Source organism: Hirundo rustica, chromosome 3 (assembly GCF_015227805.2).
Source record: "Hirundo rustica isolate bHirRus1 chromosome 3, bHirRus1.pri.v3, whole genome shotgun sequence".
Lineage (NCBI taxonomy): Eukaryota > Metazoa > Chordata > Aves > Passeriformes > Hirundinidae > Hirundo > Hirundo rustica.
The window spans coordinates 31,404,730-31,424,977 of record NC_053452.1 but is presented as its reverse complement, the minus strand read 5'-3'; the positions used below and the strand labels follow the sequence as shown (position 1 = coordinate 31,424,977).

The 20,248-nt window shown below is 34.1% G+C and overlaps 1 protein-coding gene across 1 annotated transcript in view; it reads left to right on the top strand.

The window, feature by feature from the left end:
• DNAH8 (dynein axonemal heavy chain 8) overlaps positions 1 to 20,248 on the top strand; it is a 129,423-nt gene that overhangs the window by 86,118 nt on the left and 23,057 nt on the right. Inside the window, 19 exon segments of the mRNA XM_040059978.1 lie at positions 1,206 to 1,336; positions 1,667 to 1,820; positions 2,255 to 2,419; positions 3,007 to 3,233; positions 3,603 to 3,721; positions 6,390 to 6,493; positions 7,922 to 8,098; positions 9,419 to 9,586; positions 10,421 to 10,633; positions 11,962 to 12,099; positions 12,405 to 12,532; positions 13,270 to 13,441; positions 14,400 to 14,555; positions 15,803 to 15,958; positions 16,964 to 17,146; positions 17,632 to 17,737; positions 18,565 to 18,817; positions 18,918 to 19,108; positions 19,484 to 19,605. Of these exon segments, the coding sequence (XP_039915912.1) occupies positions 1,206 to 1,336; positions 1,667 to 1,820; positions 2,255 to 2,419; positions 3,007 to 3,233; positions 3,603 to 3,721; positions 6,390 to 6,493; positions 7,922 to 8,098; positions 9,419 to 9,586; positions 10,421 to 10,633; positions 11,962 to 12,099; positions 12,405 to 12,532; positions 13,270 to 13,441; positions 14,400 to 14,555; positions 15,803 to 15,958; positions 16,964 to 17,146; positions 17,632 to 17,737; positions 18,565 to 18,817; positions 18,918 to 19,108; positions 19,484 to 19,605 (3,063 nt within the window).

The following is a 20,248-nucleotide window of genomic DNA, read 5'->3' as shown; positions in this document are numbered from 1 at the left end:
GTGTGTAGGGTAGAGTTTAGGGTAGTGTGTAGATCTCAATTAACAATCATTTGTTCTCCTACTCAGAAAGGAATATATAAGAAAAGAATTCATCTGAAATCAAAATCTGATTCATGGGGATGAAATAATATATGAGATTTGTTTCTCAGGTTTAAGAAGTGTTATCTCAGGAATTGCTTTGACTGGATGATCTGATTACTGAAAGACACACAGAAATTACAATGAAACAAAAACAGAATATGGGGTTTTGTTCATCTCTAGTTGACCCCAAATGAAGTAAATGTTTGTTTGCTTTGCATTTAAACAGAAGTAAATAAATTTATTTTTAAATATGGTTTACATGATGCTAGGTGAATTTCAAAAGACCTTGAAAGCCTCTGACATTCCATATTTATTGGCAAGTTTTAGCCAGAATATTCTTGATATGCAATTAGTGACAGCAGGGCTCCTTTCTTCCTAAAGTGAAAATAAATCAAGTCACCCACATATTTAGACTTTGTTAATATAGTTATCTGGATAGGCTCAGAAGGAAGTGTGCAGTAAGCTAAAATTTTATAGAAGATAAAAATTAATATATTTCAAGGACTTGATGTAGATACCAATCTTTTGAATTTTGTGCATAATTGACACGTGGAGCAAAATAAAATGTAGAATCCTAAAAGTAATAGTGCACTACTATATCATAAACCCAGAGAAGATATGTCAAAAAGCAATAGAATAGTAAATCTGTAATTCAACTTTTGTATCTGGTACAAAAACTATCACAAAAGAAATATTGAAAGTACATAGACTAGAAGATAACATTAAAGCATAGTTTAACCATGTTCAAGTCTTTCAGACCACTAATATTAAAATTAGGAAAGTAATATGTTTGTTCTTCTAGCTAAAGCTTTTACTCGTGTTTTTAAGCACGTTCAGGACGATGTCTTCAAAATAAACTGGAGCTCAAAACGTCTCATTTTGTGTATTTAAACCCCCTGTGTAACTCATTATAACCATCCTATAGACTTACATGCAGCTTCTTCATTAGCCACATAAAATTCCTAAAGAACTTATGAGTGTTCTTTTGAGGAAAAATTTTCTACAAGTATCCTTTTAATAATTTTTACATTGTATTGTAGTAACTTAAGCATAATAGATTTTTAATTTTGCTAATTAATATTTAAATTTATTACTGATATTTTTCTTTATTATTTTCTCTTTAGGTTTCCCGAATTATTCGGACAGCATATGGAAATGCTTTACTTGTTGGAGTTGGTGGTTCTGGAAAACAAAGTCTTTCAAAGTTAGCCTCCTTCATTGCTGGCTATAAAATATTTCAGATCACTCTAACCAGGTAAGAAATGCAAGAAATATATAAATCATATTTATGGTATTGCTTTGTCTTTACTTGGCCACATATTTTTTCTCCTTTTTTTCTTTTTATTTATTTTCATTTTGTCACCATTGGAAAAATATTGAAAACAATACACTTTTATCTGGTTTGTATGCAACATTGGATTTATTTTGACTTGAAAAACGTAGACTGTGTGTTAGCTAATCCTGCACCAAAATGTGTGGGTTTACAAAGTACGTTTGCAATGTCATTTATAAAATACTATAATCCAGAAAGAACGGTATTCTGAGTTGTTTTGAATTAACAGGTAGTGTTCCTTATCACTCCTAGATCCTATAATGTAACCAATCTGTCAGAAGATTTAAAAGAATTATATAGAACAGCTGGACAGGAAGGACAAGGTATCACCTTTATTTTCACTGATAATGAGATAAAAGAGGAATCATTTTTGGAATACGTAAATAATCTACTGTCTTCAGGAGAGGTAAGGGTCTCAGCCTGACAGGCAACGTGCTCTAGAGGCAGGGTACTGTAGAATTTGTTCTCACTATTTTATTTATCTTGGTAATACATCGTAGAATCAATAATGATTAAAATATTTCGAATTTTTAAATAGGGAGTGCTCTGGATATGTAGTTTCTTTATTTCAGTGTAAGCCAGGAGAATATAAAAGGAGCTGTGGTTAGTATTTCATTCAGTAGCTCTTTATTAAATGATGATTCGGTTGCCAGTCAAGTTCTATACCCTTCTGGAGTTTGACTTCTTAGTTTTCAATAGAGTTTCATAAGTCTAAACCTGTGGTTTTCAGTCTAAGCTGTGTATATGCAGAGAGAGAGAGATACAGATGTAAACAGATAAATATTTATAAATTCTATTACATCCACGCAATTAATTATCAATTTTTTATTTTATAAAAAGATTTCTAATTTATTTGCTCGGGATGAACTGGATGAAATCACCCAAGCACTAGTACCTGTGATGAAAAAAGAGCTGCCTCGGCATCCTCCTACGTTTGACAATCTTTACGAGTACTTTTTAGGTCGGGCAAAGAAGAACTTGCACGTGGTCCTCTGCTTTTCTCCAGTAAGTCTTTTCTATATATCTCTTTTCCTTTCTTCCATTAGCAAACTTGCTTATGTGGTGTAAAAGAATTATTCAAGTTTTATATTTTTAAGGAAGTTCAAGATGCATAAAAAGATTACTGAAGTCTAGTTGTAATTGCTGAGATAATAAAAATCATAGTTATGGCTGTGAGAACTTAACAGCGAAATACTTAAATATTAAATAATTTCTTACAAGTTAAAGTATGTTTGTTTTTTTTTTTTTTGCCTCTCACATTCTTTCCTAATACACATCAGTGAATGTACTTTTGCAAAATTATGTGTTTTAACTGGAAAACACTATTTTATTGGTAATTAAAATACATTATTTAATGCTTCAAAATATTAAACCCATATGTATTTGTAATGAACTTCTTTCTTCAAATTTCACGAATGTTGAATATTAGAAATTTCACAAAACTATATTTGAGGAGAAAACAAATTTCAGGGTGCTCTAAGCAGAAAATAATCAAGAAGAAAATAGACTATTTAATTGACGATACTAATTAAACACTTTAATTGACTTTGCTTAAGAATCCTACTGCTAACAAAGAGTGATTCTCTCTTCAGGTTGGTGAGAAGTTCCGTGCACGTTCTTTGAAATTTCCTGGTCTGATATCAGGGTGCACCATGGATTGGTTCAGTCGATGGCCCAGGGAAGCTCTTGTAGCTGTTTCCAACTATTTTCTCTCAGAATTTAATATGGTCTGCGCTCCATCAGTTAAAACAGAAATAGTACAAACCATGGGTCTCTTTCATGATATAGTTTCAGAAAGCTGTGAGAATTATTTCCAAAGGTAATATTTTCTATGAATGTAATAATTAATCCCAAAAATGTTGCCACTGACAGTGTTTTTTGAACTTGTGTTACATGTATCAATAAATGCATTTTAAGGGTAATAACAAATAAATCTGCTGTATTATTATATCCTCAGGCAATGAAAAATAATTACTCTTACATTGCAAATTCTTTACCTTCATTCCCACTATTCAACAGTCTTTAATATTGTCTACATGGATAAAAACAATGTAACTAAAATTTTAATACGATTTTGAATGAATACAAACTTCCGTTATATAATTTTCTCTTTTTTTGAAAATGATCAAATAGCTGTATGTATCAAAAATATGTGTGAAGTTGATGTTGCCAATACGCTTTGGTTTAGGTATCGAAGACGAACGTACGTAACACCTAAATCCTACCTCTCTTTCGTCAATGGCTACAAAGAGGTTTACACTGAGAAGCTAAATAGTATTAATGAACAGGCTGAACGTATGCAAACTGGTAAGCAAATATATTCCATGTATGGTCTCAAATGATCTAGGTTTTTAATATTTAGTCTTCTTTTTCAGTGATGACTTACAGGGGATCACAGTCCAAAAGTGGTAGCATATGAGGACCCTTACCAGGCACACCCCCAGTCACAATCTCACAATGATTCTCTTGTGAAAATACCTCAAAGAACCTATCAGCCTAACCACTCAGCTCAGCGTTGTATTAAACTTTAATATTTGCAAATCAGAATTTGTAATAGGAAGTACAATCTGAAAATGGACAGAGGTAGCATCTGATTTACTGGTGTAGAGAGAAGTAATTCTATACAGTTAATGACTTGCTTCTGCACTTGTCTATGGTAATTCTCACCATGCAATCTGTGTGCTTCACACGTGATTTATTTTGTATTTCTGCTATAGAATAAGTAGTTGGTACTTAGGGTAATTTTGTAACTGTGGATCTGAAATACAGAAAAGTATGGTTGAAATGTTCTTCAGACAGATTTTGTTTATCTATTGAAATGGCCTAATTTTTGGCATTAGTATTAATGGTTTCAGAACACCAGTTTTCCAGTGTTTTCAGTTTTCTCCAGTTTGCATCTAGACGTGCTTTTATAAATGTCTAAAGACAACTGAGCTCCTTAGGAAACCTGGCCTTTATCAGAAAAGATATTGCATACCAAATCAATGGAATAAATACTTCTACATGATAAGATTTTTCATACAAAGGTAAAGAATGTGGCACTTTAACAATGATTAATAATAGAACTGGTACCCTTCATGTGAAACTAGAATAAGAACACACAGCTATTTTACTTATAAACTCTTTACTGAATTATAAATTCTTTACTGAATTTACTGTAGAGGAGTAAGTGATCTGTGATATTTTCAAATTGTGTCAGTATTGCTCTATGGATCTGTTGCCAGTTCTTGAAATCAGAATTTATCCTCAGTCTACTTTGAGATGGGGATGAAGTCTGAGAACCTTGAAGACTCAAGAGTCTGGAGTTGGTTTAGGTTTTTTTGGTATTCTTTCTACAGTTTTTTTTAATATCCAAACCAATTCAGAAGTAGTAACATAAGCAGCTTCAGCACTGTCAATAAAATTTCATATGTAGATTTTCATAGCCTCTGACATGTTATTGCAAGTTCCTTGCCTGTTCTGCTGAACAAAATGATTGTGTACAGATGAACATGTGCATCGATATGTTCTACTGCAGCATCTTCATATCACTGATGCTTAGAAAACTGTGTGCTTCAGCTTATGGGCAATACGAATGCCAGGTAGAAAATATTCTAATTAGTTTTATTGCACAGTTGGTACTGCTGTAATATTTCTTGTTGGAAGTAGGGGACTTCAATAAGGCAAAAACGTTACTGTTTATAATTTAAGTCTTCAATTGTTCTTGATATTCCTATTTTCTGTCCATCTTTCCTTCTTCACACTCTTCCCTTTCTAGCAGGGAACAGTAAAGCAGCAAAGGGTATAATTCTCCCTTTTGTGACTTCTGGGTGGTGTAACTAGATAATACCGAGGGTTTCTTCCAACCTAGATGACTCTGTGGCTCTGTAGAATGGCAGTAACCTAATCAAGAGGCAGCTGTGTCAGAACAAGAGCTATGCTGAGAGAGAACACTTTTCTGTTTGAAATGTGGCAGCAGAAAATTGGAGAGCCATCACAGAGAAACATCGCATATCAAATGTGTAGCTGCAAGGGTGTGCTGACTCAAGTGCTTAGGAAGAGAAGGCAGTAAGGGGAATTACGTCCAGGGAACTTGTAGGATTTAAAGATTTAGTGATTCAGGAAGTAAGAGGCTGGAGAGGCTTCAGCATGCAATGGGGAACTCAGGAATAGCCAAAATATCTGTGCTCAAGTCTATGAGGAAGAGGAAGAGAAGAGAAGAGAAGAACCCATGAGTACATGGGAAAGACTGAATATATAATAACTATATAAGGAGCAAGCACATCTCTTTCTGGATGCTCTCAGGCACATGGTGGGATTCTTGGGGTATCCTGTGCAGGGCCAGGAGCTGGACTGGATCAACCTGATAGGTTCCTTCCAACTCAGCACATTCTGTGATTCCATGGTTCTATGAAAGGCTGAGCGGCCCTTATAGCACACAGAAGAGCTATGATGGGACTGGCCCTCAGCACATAGGTGCTTTTTCACCCTCTCTGTCACCAGGGACAAGAGAAATTAAACTCAATATGCAGGAGCTGGAGGTCATAATTTTGCTGTGATCTTTAGGTCCACTTTTGACTCCATTTCTTCACAATTTTTTCTAGAAAGGAATCCCTATTAGAAGACAGCCATTGATCCTTAGGTAATTTCTTCATGTGATGACACAATGAAACATCATTCAGAAATTCTGATTATCTTGTGACTTTATGATGCAACATATACTTGACATAGTTCCTTTTATTTGTTATTGTTTTCTTTTGAAGAATTAAGCTTATTTATCATAATTTTGTGCCTTGCAAAATTACTTATATCTATGAATGGTCAATACTAAACACAATCATTATAATATGACTGTTTACACCCACTTTCTCTCCTTTACATAAAATTGAATGAGAACACAAGTTATAATATATGAGAGATCTGGACCTAGACTGTGTATCTAACTAGGGGAAAAGAAAAGTTTCTATATTTCTGAATTTTATCTTTTGCTTGATAGGTCTGTCCAAGCTGATGGAAGCCAGTGAATCAGTTGCTAAACTCTCTAAGGACTTGGCCATTAAGGAGAAGGAGCTGGCTGTGACATCTATCAAGGCAGATAAAGTAAGTGAGTGTTAAATAGCACTAGAATATACAGAGGGTAAAATGCTATTGCAAAATTTTATCATAATTTGCAAAAATTTGCTTCGTCTAAAATGAGGTATTACTCTCTCTATAGCATGTTGATTCAGCATCTGCTTCTGAAAGTGAGGCATTTTAGACTGCAACAGAGATTGAGTGATTTCCTTGTTCTTCTCCCATTTCTTGCCCACTCAGATAAGCATCAGATTTTATTTTGTTCCATAACTTTTTTTAATTTGGGCTTAATTGACATTATTAGATTTGGGCTTATATGTGCACTTACTAGCAGAGAAAAAGTTAACATAATAATGGGACTTTTCTATTTCAAAATTCCTTAGAAAAATGTTCATCTTAGTCCAGTTCCAGATTTTGTCTTTTACATTAACAAGGTATCTGTGTGTTCATGAGATTGGCAGTGTGGTAGAAATCTGGTTTCCAAAATGACTCTCTGGAAAGGTGTGCTAGGGAATGAATCAGTATAGGCATTCTGTTTTCTGAAAGATACCGTAACGCTCATCGTAACGATGGTGCATATTTAATATGCATTGGAGAGTGAATTTTGGCTGGTGATGACTAAGAGACTGCTTGCATTCTTTGATGTCTTTAATCTCGTAAGAGAGAAATATGTGAGAGAAAGGGATGAAATTGAACTTCTCACATTTAATTTTTATTCAATAGTTATATGAAACCATATATAGTTAGCTGTAGTTGAGGTTAGATTTAGGTATTTAATAGCTGTTACATACCTGTTTTATCCTGTGTCTCGTAATCATTTGTTGTTGGGATACAAATCCCTCTGGCCCCCATCCACACAGGCCCAAGGGTGTTCAGAAATGTGAGGGCTGAATTAAAACCTTCAGAGAAACTAAAATTCATAATTCCACATGTTTTTGTTTAAAGATCAGTGGCATCACCTTTTACAAAGTTAACTAAGTTTTAGACATAATGAAAACACAATATAGCCTTGCTAGCTTTCCTAGATAGAAGAGATAGAGTCATATACGTAGAAGAAAGAAAATTGTGTAAGAAATTATGACCACTTTCGCACATCAGTCTTTGGTTTGGCTAGGTCCAACAAGACTGTAGAAAAATTGTGTTTGTACCTGACTGGCTAAAAATAGAATAAAATGCACTGCTTTGAGAATGCTAGAACAGACACAGAACACAGATCACAGATGCTGTTGTGATGCTGCCACTTCTGCTTGGGACTTGGGGACTTTATGCTAGAAGGCTTTCTTCATAATGGCACAAACTGTAATAATTCTGCCTTCATGAGGTTGATATAGCCATGCAATAAAGGATTTTTACAATTACGCAGCTTTTTAGTCTTCAATGAAGACGCGCCACAATCTCGACAATTTGTTCCATCCTTTTGATTTATAGATTTTATGTGTTTATTATCCATTCCAGGTACTAGAAGAAGTCAAAGAAAGTGCTGAAGCTGCAACTAAAATAAAACTTGAAGTCCAGGGTGTGAAAGATAAAGCACAAAGGATTGTGGATGCAATTGATATAGAAAAACAGGAAGCAGAGAAAAAGCTGGAAGCAGCTAAACCAGCACTAGAAGAAGCAGAAGAAGCTCTGAAAGTGAATAAATTTCATTTTCATTAAAATAGTATTATTTCATCACCTGTGAGAGGCCAGAGCCACCAACATACAGTTGTCTCTTGGAACTGACAGCTGTCACCAGCTCCTCACTGTTGCTGGCCATGTCTCTCATCGATACTTAAGGCATACATATTTTAAGCACATTTTTTTCCTTTTGTCCCAATACTTGCTCATTATAAAGGTGTAGATCTTTCCAAAAGCTACAGATGCCTTTAGAATATCTGCTATTCTGAATTCAAGAGCATACTTTTTGGGCTAGTAGAATGTTTTTAATTCAAACTTAAGCAGTTACACCTGTCTTTTAAGATAAATAAAAATTGATCTCTTCCTTCACCAAAGCCCCTAATGCTTTTAGTTTTAAGAGAAACAGGAAACAATGGGGATTCAGGGTAATCAGAATCAGGGTTCAGAAATTTGAAGGCATTACTGTATTCCATAATTTCATTATCCTGCTCTGAACAATTAAACACCAAAAACCTTAAAATCAGAAATCAATGACGATCTTCCATTCCAGTTATCGGAATATATGTGACAGAAGATTTTGAATAGAAAAATCAAAAAAAGGAGCATTGCTTGCTCTTACACTAACGTTTAGATAAATGAATGAGATAAATGAAACTTCCAAAAATAGTCACAAAATTCACTTACAAGATGTGTGGACTTTGAAAATGGTTTCTATAATGTACCTGTATCTGTTCCTACTCCTTCTAGGCAGGTAGGGGTATGCGTGTCTTTTTAGACACAAATAAATGTTAGTTTTTAAGTTTTAAATATTTTTTTAAATGTTATAGTATTTGCTGAGCTAAGCAAAGTGCCAGTGATGCTATTAGAAAACAAAGTTTAAAATAATATCTTATATCTATAACTTAAACGGAACAAAAATAATCAAATCCGTCTCAGAATAAACTTGACTGCTAAAAATCTGAAATACTGTTTTATCAAGCTAACTGCTCTTAATTAAGTCCTATACAATTTTGCAGTAAAGTTTTTTTTAAACACTTGGACTGACAATTCAAGTCAATGCTGCTGTATGTAAATTTTATTTTTGAATGGTGTCTTTAATATTGGGAAGATATTCTTGTCTAATATTCATTGAAATTACTGAAGTTTCACTTGCATAGTTTTCACAAAACTATGAACTTTATTAAGAAGGCCAGGTTTCTCACTTTTTTCCTATGTACTTCATACAAATACACCTCAGAGAGAAGAAATACAAATGAACGTAAAAATCAGGATATTGAATGGGAAAATAGAATAATGGTATTGATGCAGATTTCTATTACATCTTTCTTCAAACAGACCATCAGACCAGAGGATATCGCTACTGTTAGAAAACTTGCAAAACCTCCTCACCTCATTATGAGGATCATGGACTGTTGTCTGCTACTGTTCCAAAAGAAATTGGATCAAGTTACCATGGATCCAGAAAAGCCTTGCTGCAAGCCATCATGGGGAGAATCATTAAAAGTAAGTAGAGTTTTCAAACAGTGTTTCTTAAACATCGGAAAGAGCAATTAGCTTATCAGAGAACTTATGATGCTGTTTACCCAAAACATGACAGAATTTTATAAAAAGGCAAACATATTGCTTTAAGATAAACTGTACCTATCTACTATGTCTGACTGGTAGAAATAGTAAGGTGAATGGCTTTGAGACTTTTGCAGCAGAAGCTTTAGAGTTTCCTTGCCCTGTTCCTGGCACATGGCCTGATGGTAACAGGTAACCAATAGCATTCTTGCTCTTTATTAAGGCTTTTAAAAGAATCATCGAAAGCTTTTATTTTCCCCTGATATAATAAAATGAGAATAGCAGTTATTCCATGAATTTCCTTTAGCATGCTATACATTTTTTAGAAAAAAATATACCACATTATTTCACTTTTCAGAATTTGGACCATATTTCACAAATGCCTAAGGTTTTTTCTTTTTTTTTGTTTTTTTTTAATTATTATTATTATTATTATTTAGTTAAGCTACAAATATATCTCTGAGGCTTTATTTTGGTCATTTTTTTGAAATTAAATGATGTTTCTTAAATGTTACTAAAATGCAACACAGGAATATAGAAGATGGAAAGTACATTTGTAACTTTCAAATCTATTTACTGGAGAGTAATTAGTTAAATCTTCAAAATAATAGAAGGTGTATGGGAATTGTTACAATGCAATGGCACACTTCTAATATTAGCAATATTAATTACCTCTGTATACAGAAGAATTCTAGGAATGCTTTTTAACAGCTTCACCTATGAACAAGACTTTGAACCTAAATTATGTAAATAACTCATGTGGTTTTTTTGAAGCTTATGAGTGGCCCGTTCTTGAACAACCTACGGAACTTTGCTAGGGATACAATCAATGATGAGACAGTAGAATTAGTCCAGCCCTACTTTGAAATGGAAGACTATACACTACAACATGGTAAAAAGGTGTGTGGCAACGTGGCAGGACTCCTCTCTTGGACACAAGCCATGGTGGTATTTTATGGTGTTAACAGAGAAGTCTTGCCTCTTAAGGTAATACATCCTCTCTTGCTTTGTGTTTGCTTACTAAGTAATTGAATTTAGTTTAATTTCTTACAATGGGCTCTTACAAATATATATATATATATCTCACTTTATTCAGACACAATAGACTGTGACTTCAGTGGCTAAAGATGGTAGGAGCAGAAACAAACCTATTTTCTTTTTGATTCTTGAGAGAGCCCAGAACAAAAAATTAGCCTAGATTAAATTTATTTGGTCTGGTTTATTGTGTATAGGGAAAGGTGTTTTCAGTGGGTTTTTGTTGTTGTTGTTGGGGTTTTTTGTTTTGTTTTGTTATGCTATAATTGCTTTATAATTGTTTTCAAAATGTTGTACCAGAATCTTCATTCCTTCTCTAAAGGGACCTGTAAACAGAGCTATTTTGCAGCTATTTTAGGTTCTTTGTTTTCTCCTGGTAACTCAGAGGCAGTGGATGACTGACATCTTGCCTAAGTATTGGCTTTCTAGAGAGGTTCAGAGCTCACATCAAGAAAGGAGCTATGTTGCAATAGTAGGAAGCAAAATAAGGAAAAGTAAATTTTTACTTTACTTTACTTTTTTAAGAGTAAATTTTTACTGCAGTGTGTGTTCTTTTTCAGGTTTATGAAACTCAAAGTCAGTGATTTTTTTGTTCTAAACAAAGTATTTCATCCTTAAATGTCACATACTAAAAAGAAAATAGTAAAAGGGGCAAGCACATGGTGATCCCAACTTTTTTTCACATTTTTGTAACTGATAGAAGTGTTACTAAGAAAAGGAGCAGTAATACAGATGAATTATTAAAAAAAAAAAATTTTCTATGTTCATCATAAATATAATTTTAGGAGCAATAGGAAGAGTCACTGTTTTATGACCATTTTCTAGTGGGTAACAGCAATATTGTTAAATAATAAAGAACCAATCTCCCATTGTGATTGCTGGTTGCTACAAAATTCACTACTAAAAGATGAAATTACATTTAGTCAAAGCATATAGTCAAGCAAGAATACTGAGTGATTGTTCTTCTAGTCTTGCCAATGTGTACTGATCAGAAACCTTACTTCTTTAACCAGCTCTTTGAAATGTAATTTTTATTTTTTTTTTAAGGAATAAAGCTGACAATATGTGGTAGAATTTTGGGTACTGTATTGTTATTGAACAACAAGAAAAATATCTTCAGTATATATGTGACATAGTTTTCAGCTTAAATGTTTTTGATATTTATATAAAAGTTATTTTGATATATTATTGTCTTGTGATTACCAGCTAAGCAGGCTTAAATAGTTCACTGAATTATATTAAAATCTTATATACGATTTAAATATTTTTCTCCCTTGCAGGCTAACCTGGCAAAACAAGAAGGTCGCCTGAAAATAGCTAATGCAGAAAAAGATAAGGCTCAGGCAGAATTAGATGAAAAGCAAGCTGAACTGGATAAAGTGCAGGCAAAGTTTGATGCAGCAATGAAGGAGAAAATGGTGAGATAAAATATTTTAGTCTTATCAAAAATTCTCGTACAATATTGTCATGTAATTAGGATTTTCTGCAAACACACATTTACCTGCTACCCTGAATAACATGGCTGAGATTCAGCTATAAAAGAGATTTAAGCCAATATCCTCTCCTATTCCCTTCTTTCTGTGAACAGGAACATTTTAGATGGCCTTAAGTGTCCTCAAGAACGAGTTTCAAATAAATAAAATAGCTATAATAAGTATAAGAGGATGAAATGTATTTGTGTTTTTGCATTCTGTTATTAAGTAGGAGGTTTTTTCAATTTTAGGACTTAGAGAATGATGCAGAAACATGCAAAAGGAAGATGCAAGCAGCCTCTGCGCTTATAGATGGACTGAGTGGAGAGAAAGTTAGATGGACTCAGCAAAGCAAGGAATTTAAATCTCAGATTAAAAGGTATCAAATCCATTACAGAAAACAAAAAAGAAAATGCTGGTAAAAACTGAAGTGTTGGTAAAAATTTAGTGGCTTTAATTGTGGTACTTCATTTTCTTCCCAGATATGTTAATGTAGCAATGCAATCAAATGAACTATCCTGAAATTTGAATTTTCCTCTCATAAGTAAGAATACATGGGTACTGAGTGCTTGTATTTCAGTTAAGAACAATACCTCTGATTTTGGAATTAGCTTCGAAAGAGATTATTACTGGGGCTGTTATGTGTCTGTGTTACATCTGCTCCTTCAGGCCCCCTAATACAGTGGCTTGTTCTGATGTCACTGGGGAAGTGAAACCTGAAACCTTCAGATAAGCTCAGCTTCTGTAGAATAGTCATGGCTCACGTTTCCTATGGGGAAATTGGGCATTTCTGGTGAGAGTTTCAATAGAACTAGGTTTGTATCCTTGATAAATATTGTATTTCAGACATATTTTTAAGAAATAAACCATTTTCTTTCTTCATTTAGGAAAGAAGGAATAGTTGTCATCAGGGCTTTATTGTTTTACAGGGGTGGAGACAGTGTTTTCATAAAATACTGCTCTTAAGTTTTGGCACAGAAATGCTCTGGAAACATAACTTTTTTTCTTTTTTTCTTTTTTTTTAAATCTTCTTATGTTTCAGTAGCTGGTTGTCTAAATCATTAGAAATTGAGTTTGTGCATCACCTTTTAATGATGATTTTTCTTCCTTTTCTAGACTTGTGGGAGATATATTGCTCTGCACAGGCTTTCTTTCATACTGTGGACCTTTTAACCAAGACTTCAGGAACCTTTTGCTTAAAGACTTATGGGAAACAGAGTTGAGAGCTCATAAAATCCCCTTTTCTGATGATTTGAACATCATTTCTATGTTGGTAGACCAACCAACAGTAAGTTCTTGGTGCTTGGAGGGTTTACTTTGAATTTCCATTAGCATATTCTATGATTGTTAGCCAGCGTAATGCTTGCTTAGAGAAGAACTATAATCCCCAGTATTCCAAATATTGCTGTACTGTATACTTCTGTGGTTTTCAAATGGTCTTGGCAATTTCCACTAAATCTTGGTGTAGTAGTAGTAACAAGAGAAACAAGTGATGCACAATAGAATTTCTCACCACCTGTTGACCAATACCCAGTCAATCCCCAAACCATGATCAACCTTCTTCTGAGTAATTCCCCCAGTTTATATAGTGGGCATGGCATTCTGTGATATGGAATATCCCTTTGGCCAGTTCAGGTCACCTGTCCTGGCCATGCTCCCTCCCAGCTTTTTGTGCACCTGCTCACTGGCAGAGCACAGGATACTGAAAAATCCTTGACTTACTGAGCAACAGCCAAAGCATCCGTGTGCCAACGCTATTCTCATGCTAAATCAGAAAATACAGCACTGTACCATCTCCTAGGAAGAAATGTAACTTTCTTTCAGCCAAAACCAGGACGTTTCTGAAACAGTGGGTTTGAATGTAATTTAGAATAGAGTACATAAAGTCCTTTTATTCAATGTGAATGTATAAGAAATGGGCAAAGAGTGGGAAATGTTAGAATCTTAAATTTTCCTTTAGCAAACATTAATTCCCAGAAGCTCTCTTAGACTGGTTTTTGCTTGATCTCAATGTTTAATTTGTCTGTCAAGCCATCCTTTGACATCCTTACATTTTAAAATATACTTTTTGTGATTCTATATAGTTAAAAATATCCATTAAAATAAAAATCTGGAAATATTTTTATGCCTGCATTGATAACTCTTCAACAGGTTCAGATATGCATGCTCTTTGATGTCCCTGGTTTTTTGGTTGGGTTTTTGGTGGTGTTTTTTGTTTGGTTTGGTTTTGGTTTTTTTCTCTTTAGATTAGTGAGTGGAATCTTCAAGGATTGCCTGGAGATAACCTCTCAATTCAGAATGGTATCATTGTCACCAAGGCATCAAGATATCCACTTTTGGTAGACCCACAAACTCAAGGAAAAGAGTGGGTTAAAAATAAAGAACAGGATAATGAATTACAGGTAAATGGTGTCTTAAAGGAATGCTGTGTTCTATTATACTGCTTCAAACATTATTGCTTTAGAGGGGAGGGAGGTTGCATTTGAGTCAGTCTGAGCCGAGCTAACTTCAACGCATGTGGAGACTCCAATTATGTAGATGCATCAGCAGAGAATTTGACTCAAGGGCTTGGAAAGGAGAAGCTAACTTGCATGAATTCTAGCAAAAAGTATAGAAGTATTTTGTTCAAGATGGATGAGTATGGTTCCAACACAAAAGAGGACAAAAAGGTGATAAGTCAAGCAAAAGAGTATAATATGAAATTATTAAATGATATTAAATTTGGTGGATTTACTTGTTAGTTGAACATTACAATAAAGACGGGATAACTTACAGCTCTGAAAATGTAGGTGAAGAGGATCAAGTGTTGCAGTCCATTATTTAGGGCATGAGGTTGTCACTACAAAAGGAAGTTGAGGAAATCCAAGCCCATGAAAAATTTTCCTATCCTAACATTACTCCATCTTCATAGCTCTTTTGCAGGTTAAGCCAATAGGGTAAAATGCCTGCTCATGAAATATAATACAAAGATATTCATGTGTCACCATTTGCATCACAAATGATTTTTTCCCAAATGATGTGGCATGCCAAAAGGAAACTGCGTTTTAAAACCCCTAGCCTGAACGTTGAGAAAACCCATATGTCCTGAATATAAAAAAATTTCTGGAGGGTTTAGAATTAATTAATTATATATCTTACTAGTCTATGCATGCTTTTTAATAATTTCATTTTGTACAAATTTCATACAAATCTAAATTCATAATATTGTAGCACTGATTAATTTTTTAGACTGAGTCCAGATTTCCAGAAAGAATTTCTCAGCACTTCAGAGCTAAAATTAGAAAATCTAGTCCTTCTAGGACAGAGAACAGAAAATGAAAGGCTAGATGTCTCTGATTTCTAAAATATACACAACATCTTAAATATGCAATAAACTGTACCAGTTTTATTTAGTACATTATAACTCTCATAATGAGGTTCTGAGGACTCAGTTACAGCCAACTTTTAATTCACCTCTTTATGGTACTTTTCATTGTACCACAGAAGTATTTCTGCATAAATTGCTGCATGGTCAACATTTATAGCACCTTCTTTAAAATGCAACTAATAAAAGCAATGAAAAAAGTTTCCATGGTTAGGTCTGTGGCTTTCATGTAAGACTGTGAGGAAATGCTTTTTCCTTACACCAATTTATAATTTACTTTTTGAGGTAACAACTCTGAATGACAAGTATTTCCGACAACACCTAGAAGACAGTCTTTCATTGGGACGATCACTCCTGATTGAAGATATAGAGGAAGAGTTGGATCCAGTCCTTGATAATATATTAGAAAAAAATTTCATAAAATCTGGATCTGCTTTTAAGGTTAGTAATCAAACAAAAGAAGTGGAATGAGTAGTTAGCCTTGTGACAAATGTTATTTTAGCATTGTTACAAACACGCGCTGAATCGGGTGAACTTTGTATTCAATAGAGGCATGTAAAGAATCAAACTGAACTAATAAAATATAACAAACAGAGCCTCAGCTGTGTAGTAAGTTGGCAAGTCTAAACTATGAGTTTAACTACCAGAGTTATTACCGAAGATTCCAAACTGGAACTAATTATGCTTATCCGATTAAATGCTTAAAACTCTTTCTACTGATTTTCAAGCAGTGCAAATACGCTTAAGGGAGTGGTTTGGTGCTATTCCTTCATAAGCCAGGTATTTGAAGCCTCCTTGGAGACTCATATGTTGTAGGCTCATATGCCCTGCATCGACCCAGGGCAGATGATCTTTAAGGTCCCTTCCAACATCAACAATTCTGTGATTCATGCTACGATACACAGTGATCAGATTTCCTTGTGCACGTGCAGCTTTTGAGTTAGACTGCTGTTTTGGAATATCTTAATTCTATAAAATTTTCTTTTGAATACTCCAAATGAATTTTCAATTCCTTTGGAAAGATTCTTTGAAACCTGCTTTGTCTTAATAAAGATAAAATTTATGTCCAGTAGTTTCTGTTCCATTGTTGGATCACATAATTTCTTTTACCTTGGGCATAAGAGAATGATGATTTCTACAAAGGTCAGCTGTTTCTACTACCTCTTCATTTGAGGTCTGAGTCGAAACCAAATGGTTCTGAAGCTGTTAATCATAATCCACAGTGGAAGTGACCCCTATATTTAGCTGGAGGGAAATGCTACTTTTATAACATACTCTAACTTCTACATTTGGTCATTGACTTTTATTTTCATGGCAATTTTAAATTGTGAAATAAATTTCCTCTTTTTGGCATTTCAAATAATGTAAGCTTTTTTCTGCTCAGTATTACTGAGTTTAATAAAGCTCATTTTCCTCTGTTTAATGCTACTTTAACTTAATCCACAGGTGAGAGTTGGTGATAAGGAAGTAGATGTTATGAATACATTTAGACTGTACATTACTACAAAGCTACCTAATCCTGCTTTCACACCTGAAATTAACGCAAAAACATCAATTATTGATTTTACTGTTACAATGAAAGGACTTGAGAATCAGTTACTGAGAAGAGTAATACTCACTGAAAAACAGGTAAGTTAACAGTACACATAAATCATAGTGACATTTAATTCTTTTTTCCATTTAATTGGTTTTGGTATGTAGAAAAAAAATAAATGTTCAAATGGAAAAAAAATATATTAGCAATTTTCTAAAATTATATTCAGATTCAGTATAGACATTTCCAAATATCAAAAATACTTTGGGAGGCCTTAATATATGTTTGCATATATACATACATATATACATATATACAGTCACACAATCACCAGGATTTGACATTGATAAGATGCATCATAAGATACTGAATAAACACTGCTTAAAAAAACATTTGTTATTAAGAATATGGTTTAGATACCAAGAGAAGTAAAATGCACATTTCATGACTGGATCCAACAATTCACCTGTATCTTCAATCACAATTCATTCACTTGAAAAATCAGAAACTGAATTTTAAGTATCCCTCATTGCTGCCATCCATAAAATGTCATGCCATTTTCTTTTTTTTTCAATAATAGGAGCTAGAGGCAGAACGAATTAAACTTATGGAAGATGTAACTTCTAATAAGAGGAAGATGAAAGAACTGGAAGACAATCTTCTTTACAAACTAAGTGCAACCAAAGGTTCTGTATCAAAGGATTAATCAGATTAGGCAGATAAAACTGATTCACACTAGGTCCTTTCCTTATAGATTTTGATTTATCCATCTAAGGTGCAATAAGAAAATATACAATGGCAGGAGTGTGAGGACTGTGAGGGATTTGGTGCTATAGCATGCCACTATATGCAACTCTAGACACTTAGGTTTAACACTTAAACAAATTCTGTGAAATACATCCATTTTTTTGAGAGCTTTCTGCTCCTCAGATGAGATAAGGTTATCTGACTTTGGGCAAATCTTTAATCCATTGAGAATGTAAATTGGAATGGCCTGGCTTAAAATTCTTGAAACTCTTCTGCAGTACATAATGAGCCTGAACATGATCACTTACTATCTCTGGTGGAAAATGAATCTGGTAACAGAAAATCCGTGAGTAACTGCTGGAGATTCATGAATATTGTTGAGTGACCATTTCCTTAGGACCCTAAGTCTTTTTTACTTTGAGAGTGCCAATGAATAGACTTAAAAATAATTTAAGTAATTTGTTGACTCTTTAGGTTGTGTGTATAAGATGGGTGACTTCTCTAGTTCATGTTGCAAAGCTGTTGGTATAAATATATTTAACATATTTTGAATGAATTTGCTTGAATGAATGTAATGAATGTAAAGATAATTTTTAGTATTACATATCCTGTTCGGTCTGTATTTTAAAAGCTTTCTGTTATTCAGTAGATAATTTCATTTTTTAAGTAAATAATTCCTGCAATATGCCCTTTTGTTTTATGTATACGTATGAAGTGAAAATATTGTTAGAAAAATATCCTAAATATGCAATATTTTATTTTTCAGGTTCACTAGTGGATGATGAGTCCTTAATTGGTGTCCTACAAACCACTAAGCAAACAGCTGCTGAAATTGCTGTCAAGTTGTCTGTGGCAGCAGAAACTGAAGTGAAGATTAACACTGCTCAGGAGGAATATCGACCTGTTGCTACACGTGGAAGCATTCTTTATTTCCTTCTTACAGCAATGAGCATGGTCAATAATATGTATCAAACTTCTCTGGCTCAGTTCTTGAAGCTGTTTGATCAATCCATAGCCAGGTGGGAAGACACCGATTTTTCCTAGTATTCAGATGTTTGCCTTTCCAATGTATTTCCTCTTATTTATATGGTTTCTTTGTGCTTTGTTTCAATGATTCAGGTCTAAGAAATCTCCTGTGCCTCAGAAAAGAATCTCAAATATTATTGAACACCTTACCATTGAAATTCACTCATATTCTGTTAGAGGCCTGTATGAAAACCACAAATTCCTCTTTACCCTCCTCCTGGCTTTAAAAATTGATATTGAGAGAGGACATGTGGAAAACAGAGAGTTCCAAACTCTCATTAGAGGTAGGTTTTTAAAATTGCGTTATGTGGAGGGCTAATTCAACTTTTTAAACTTTTATGCCATTTCAAAGTCTTCTTTGTCTACATGGTTTCTATCCACATTTCTGTGGGAACTGGGCTGGTTTAGCTTGGTAAAGGGAAGCCTTAGAGGAGGCCCAATAGTAGCCTTCCAACACCTGTGAGAAGGCCATGAATAAGGCTAAGTTTTCTTTTGGTATGCAATAAATGCTAAGTACGCAAGAGTACAATTAGTATCCCGGAGAAGATTACTTAGGTCAAAATACAAAATTAAAAAAGAAATGTCAATTATATCTTGACCCCTGCAATATCATGCATTTCATCAGAAAGTACATTTCATCCTGTGGTTTTTGTCCACAGGAGGTGCAGCTTTGGATCTACAGGCTTGCCCACCCAAACCGTGCCGCTGGATTCTTGACGTGGTATGGCTAAATCTAGTGGAGTTGAACAAACTTCCACAGTTTGAACAAATTTTGGACCAGGTGATATTTTATAATTATCTTTTGTTAATGTTAATAACCAGTTTTGTCATCATAATTGTGTTTCCACCAAAAAAAAAAAAAAAAAAAAAAAAAAAAAAAAAAAAAAAAAAAGAGAGAGAGAATAATATCATAGAGACAAACAGTTAGGGAGCATGAATAGTGGTGTGTTTATTTATCCACTTTATGGTATTTGGTATTATAGTAATTGAGGTAGAAAAAGGAGAGAAGGAAAAATGAAGTCAATGAAAGAGAAACCATTAAAAAAGTAGAGGTATCAAAAACGCTCATAAAATTAATCTGAGTGTCAGGTTTTAAGTTGCAATGTTGTCTGTCTTGATTCTGGTGTATTTTTACAAGTGGATGGTTTGCTGCTTGTTTTTAAATACTCATTTCTGTACCAAACTTAACGTGCCATTCAGATATGATGAGCTGGCTACAAATGTATTGTTTTATGTAGACATATACGAACTTATATGCACATAAGCTTGTAACATGTTCAATGTGGTAAATTTATTTTCCTTTTTTTAGTGTACTTAAGCCACTCCCTAAGCATTTCTTGTCTCTCAGTGCTCCTGGTTAATCAGGCTGATAGCCAGGACAGTAAGTTCTCCTTGCTGTTAACAGCATTGGACAGCCAAGTCCA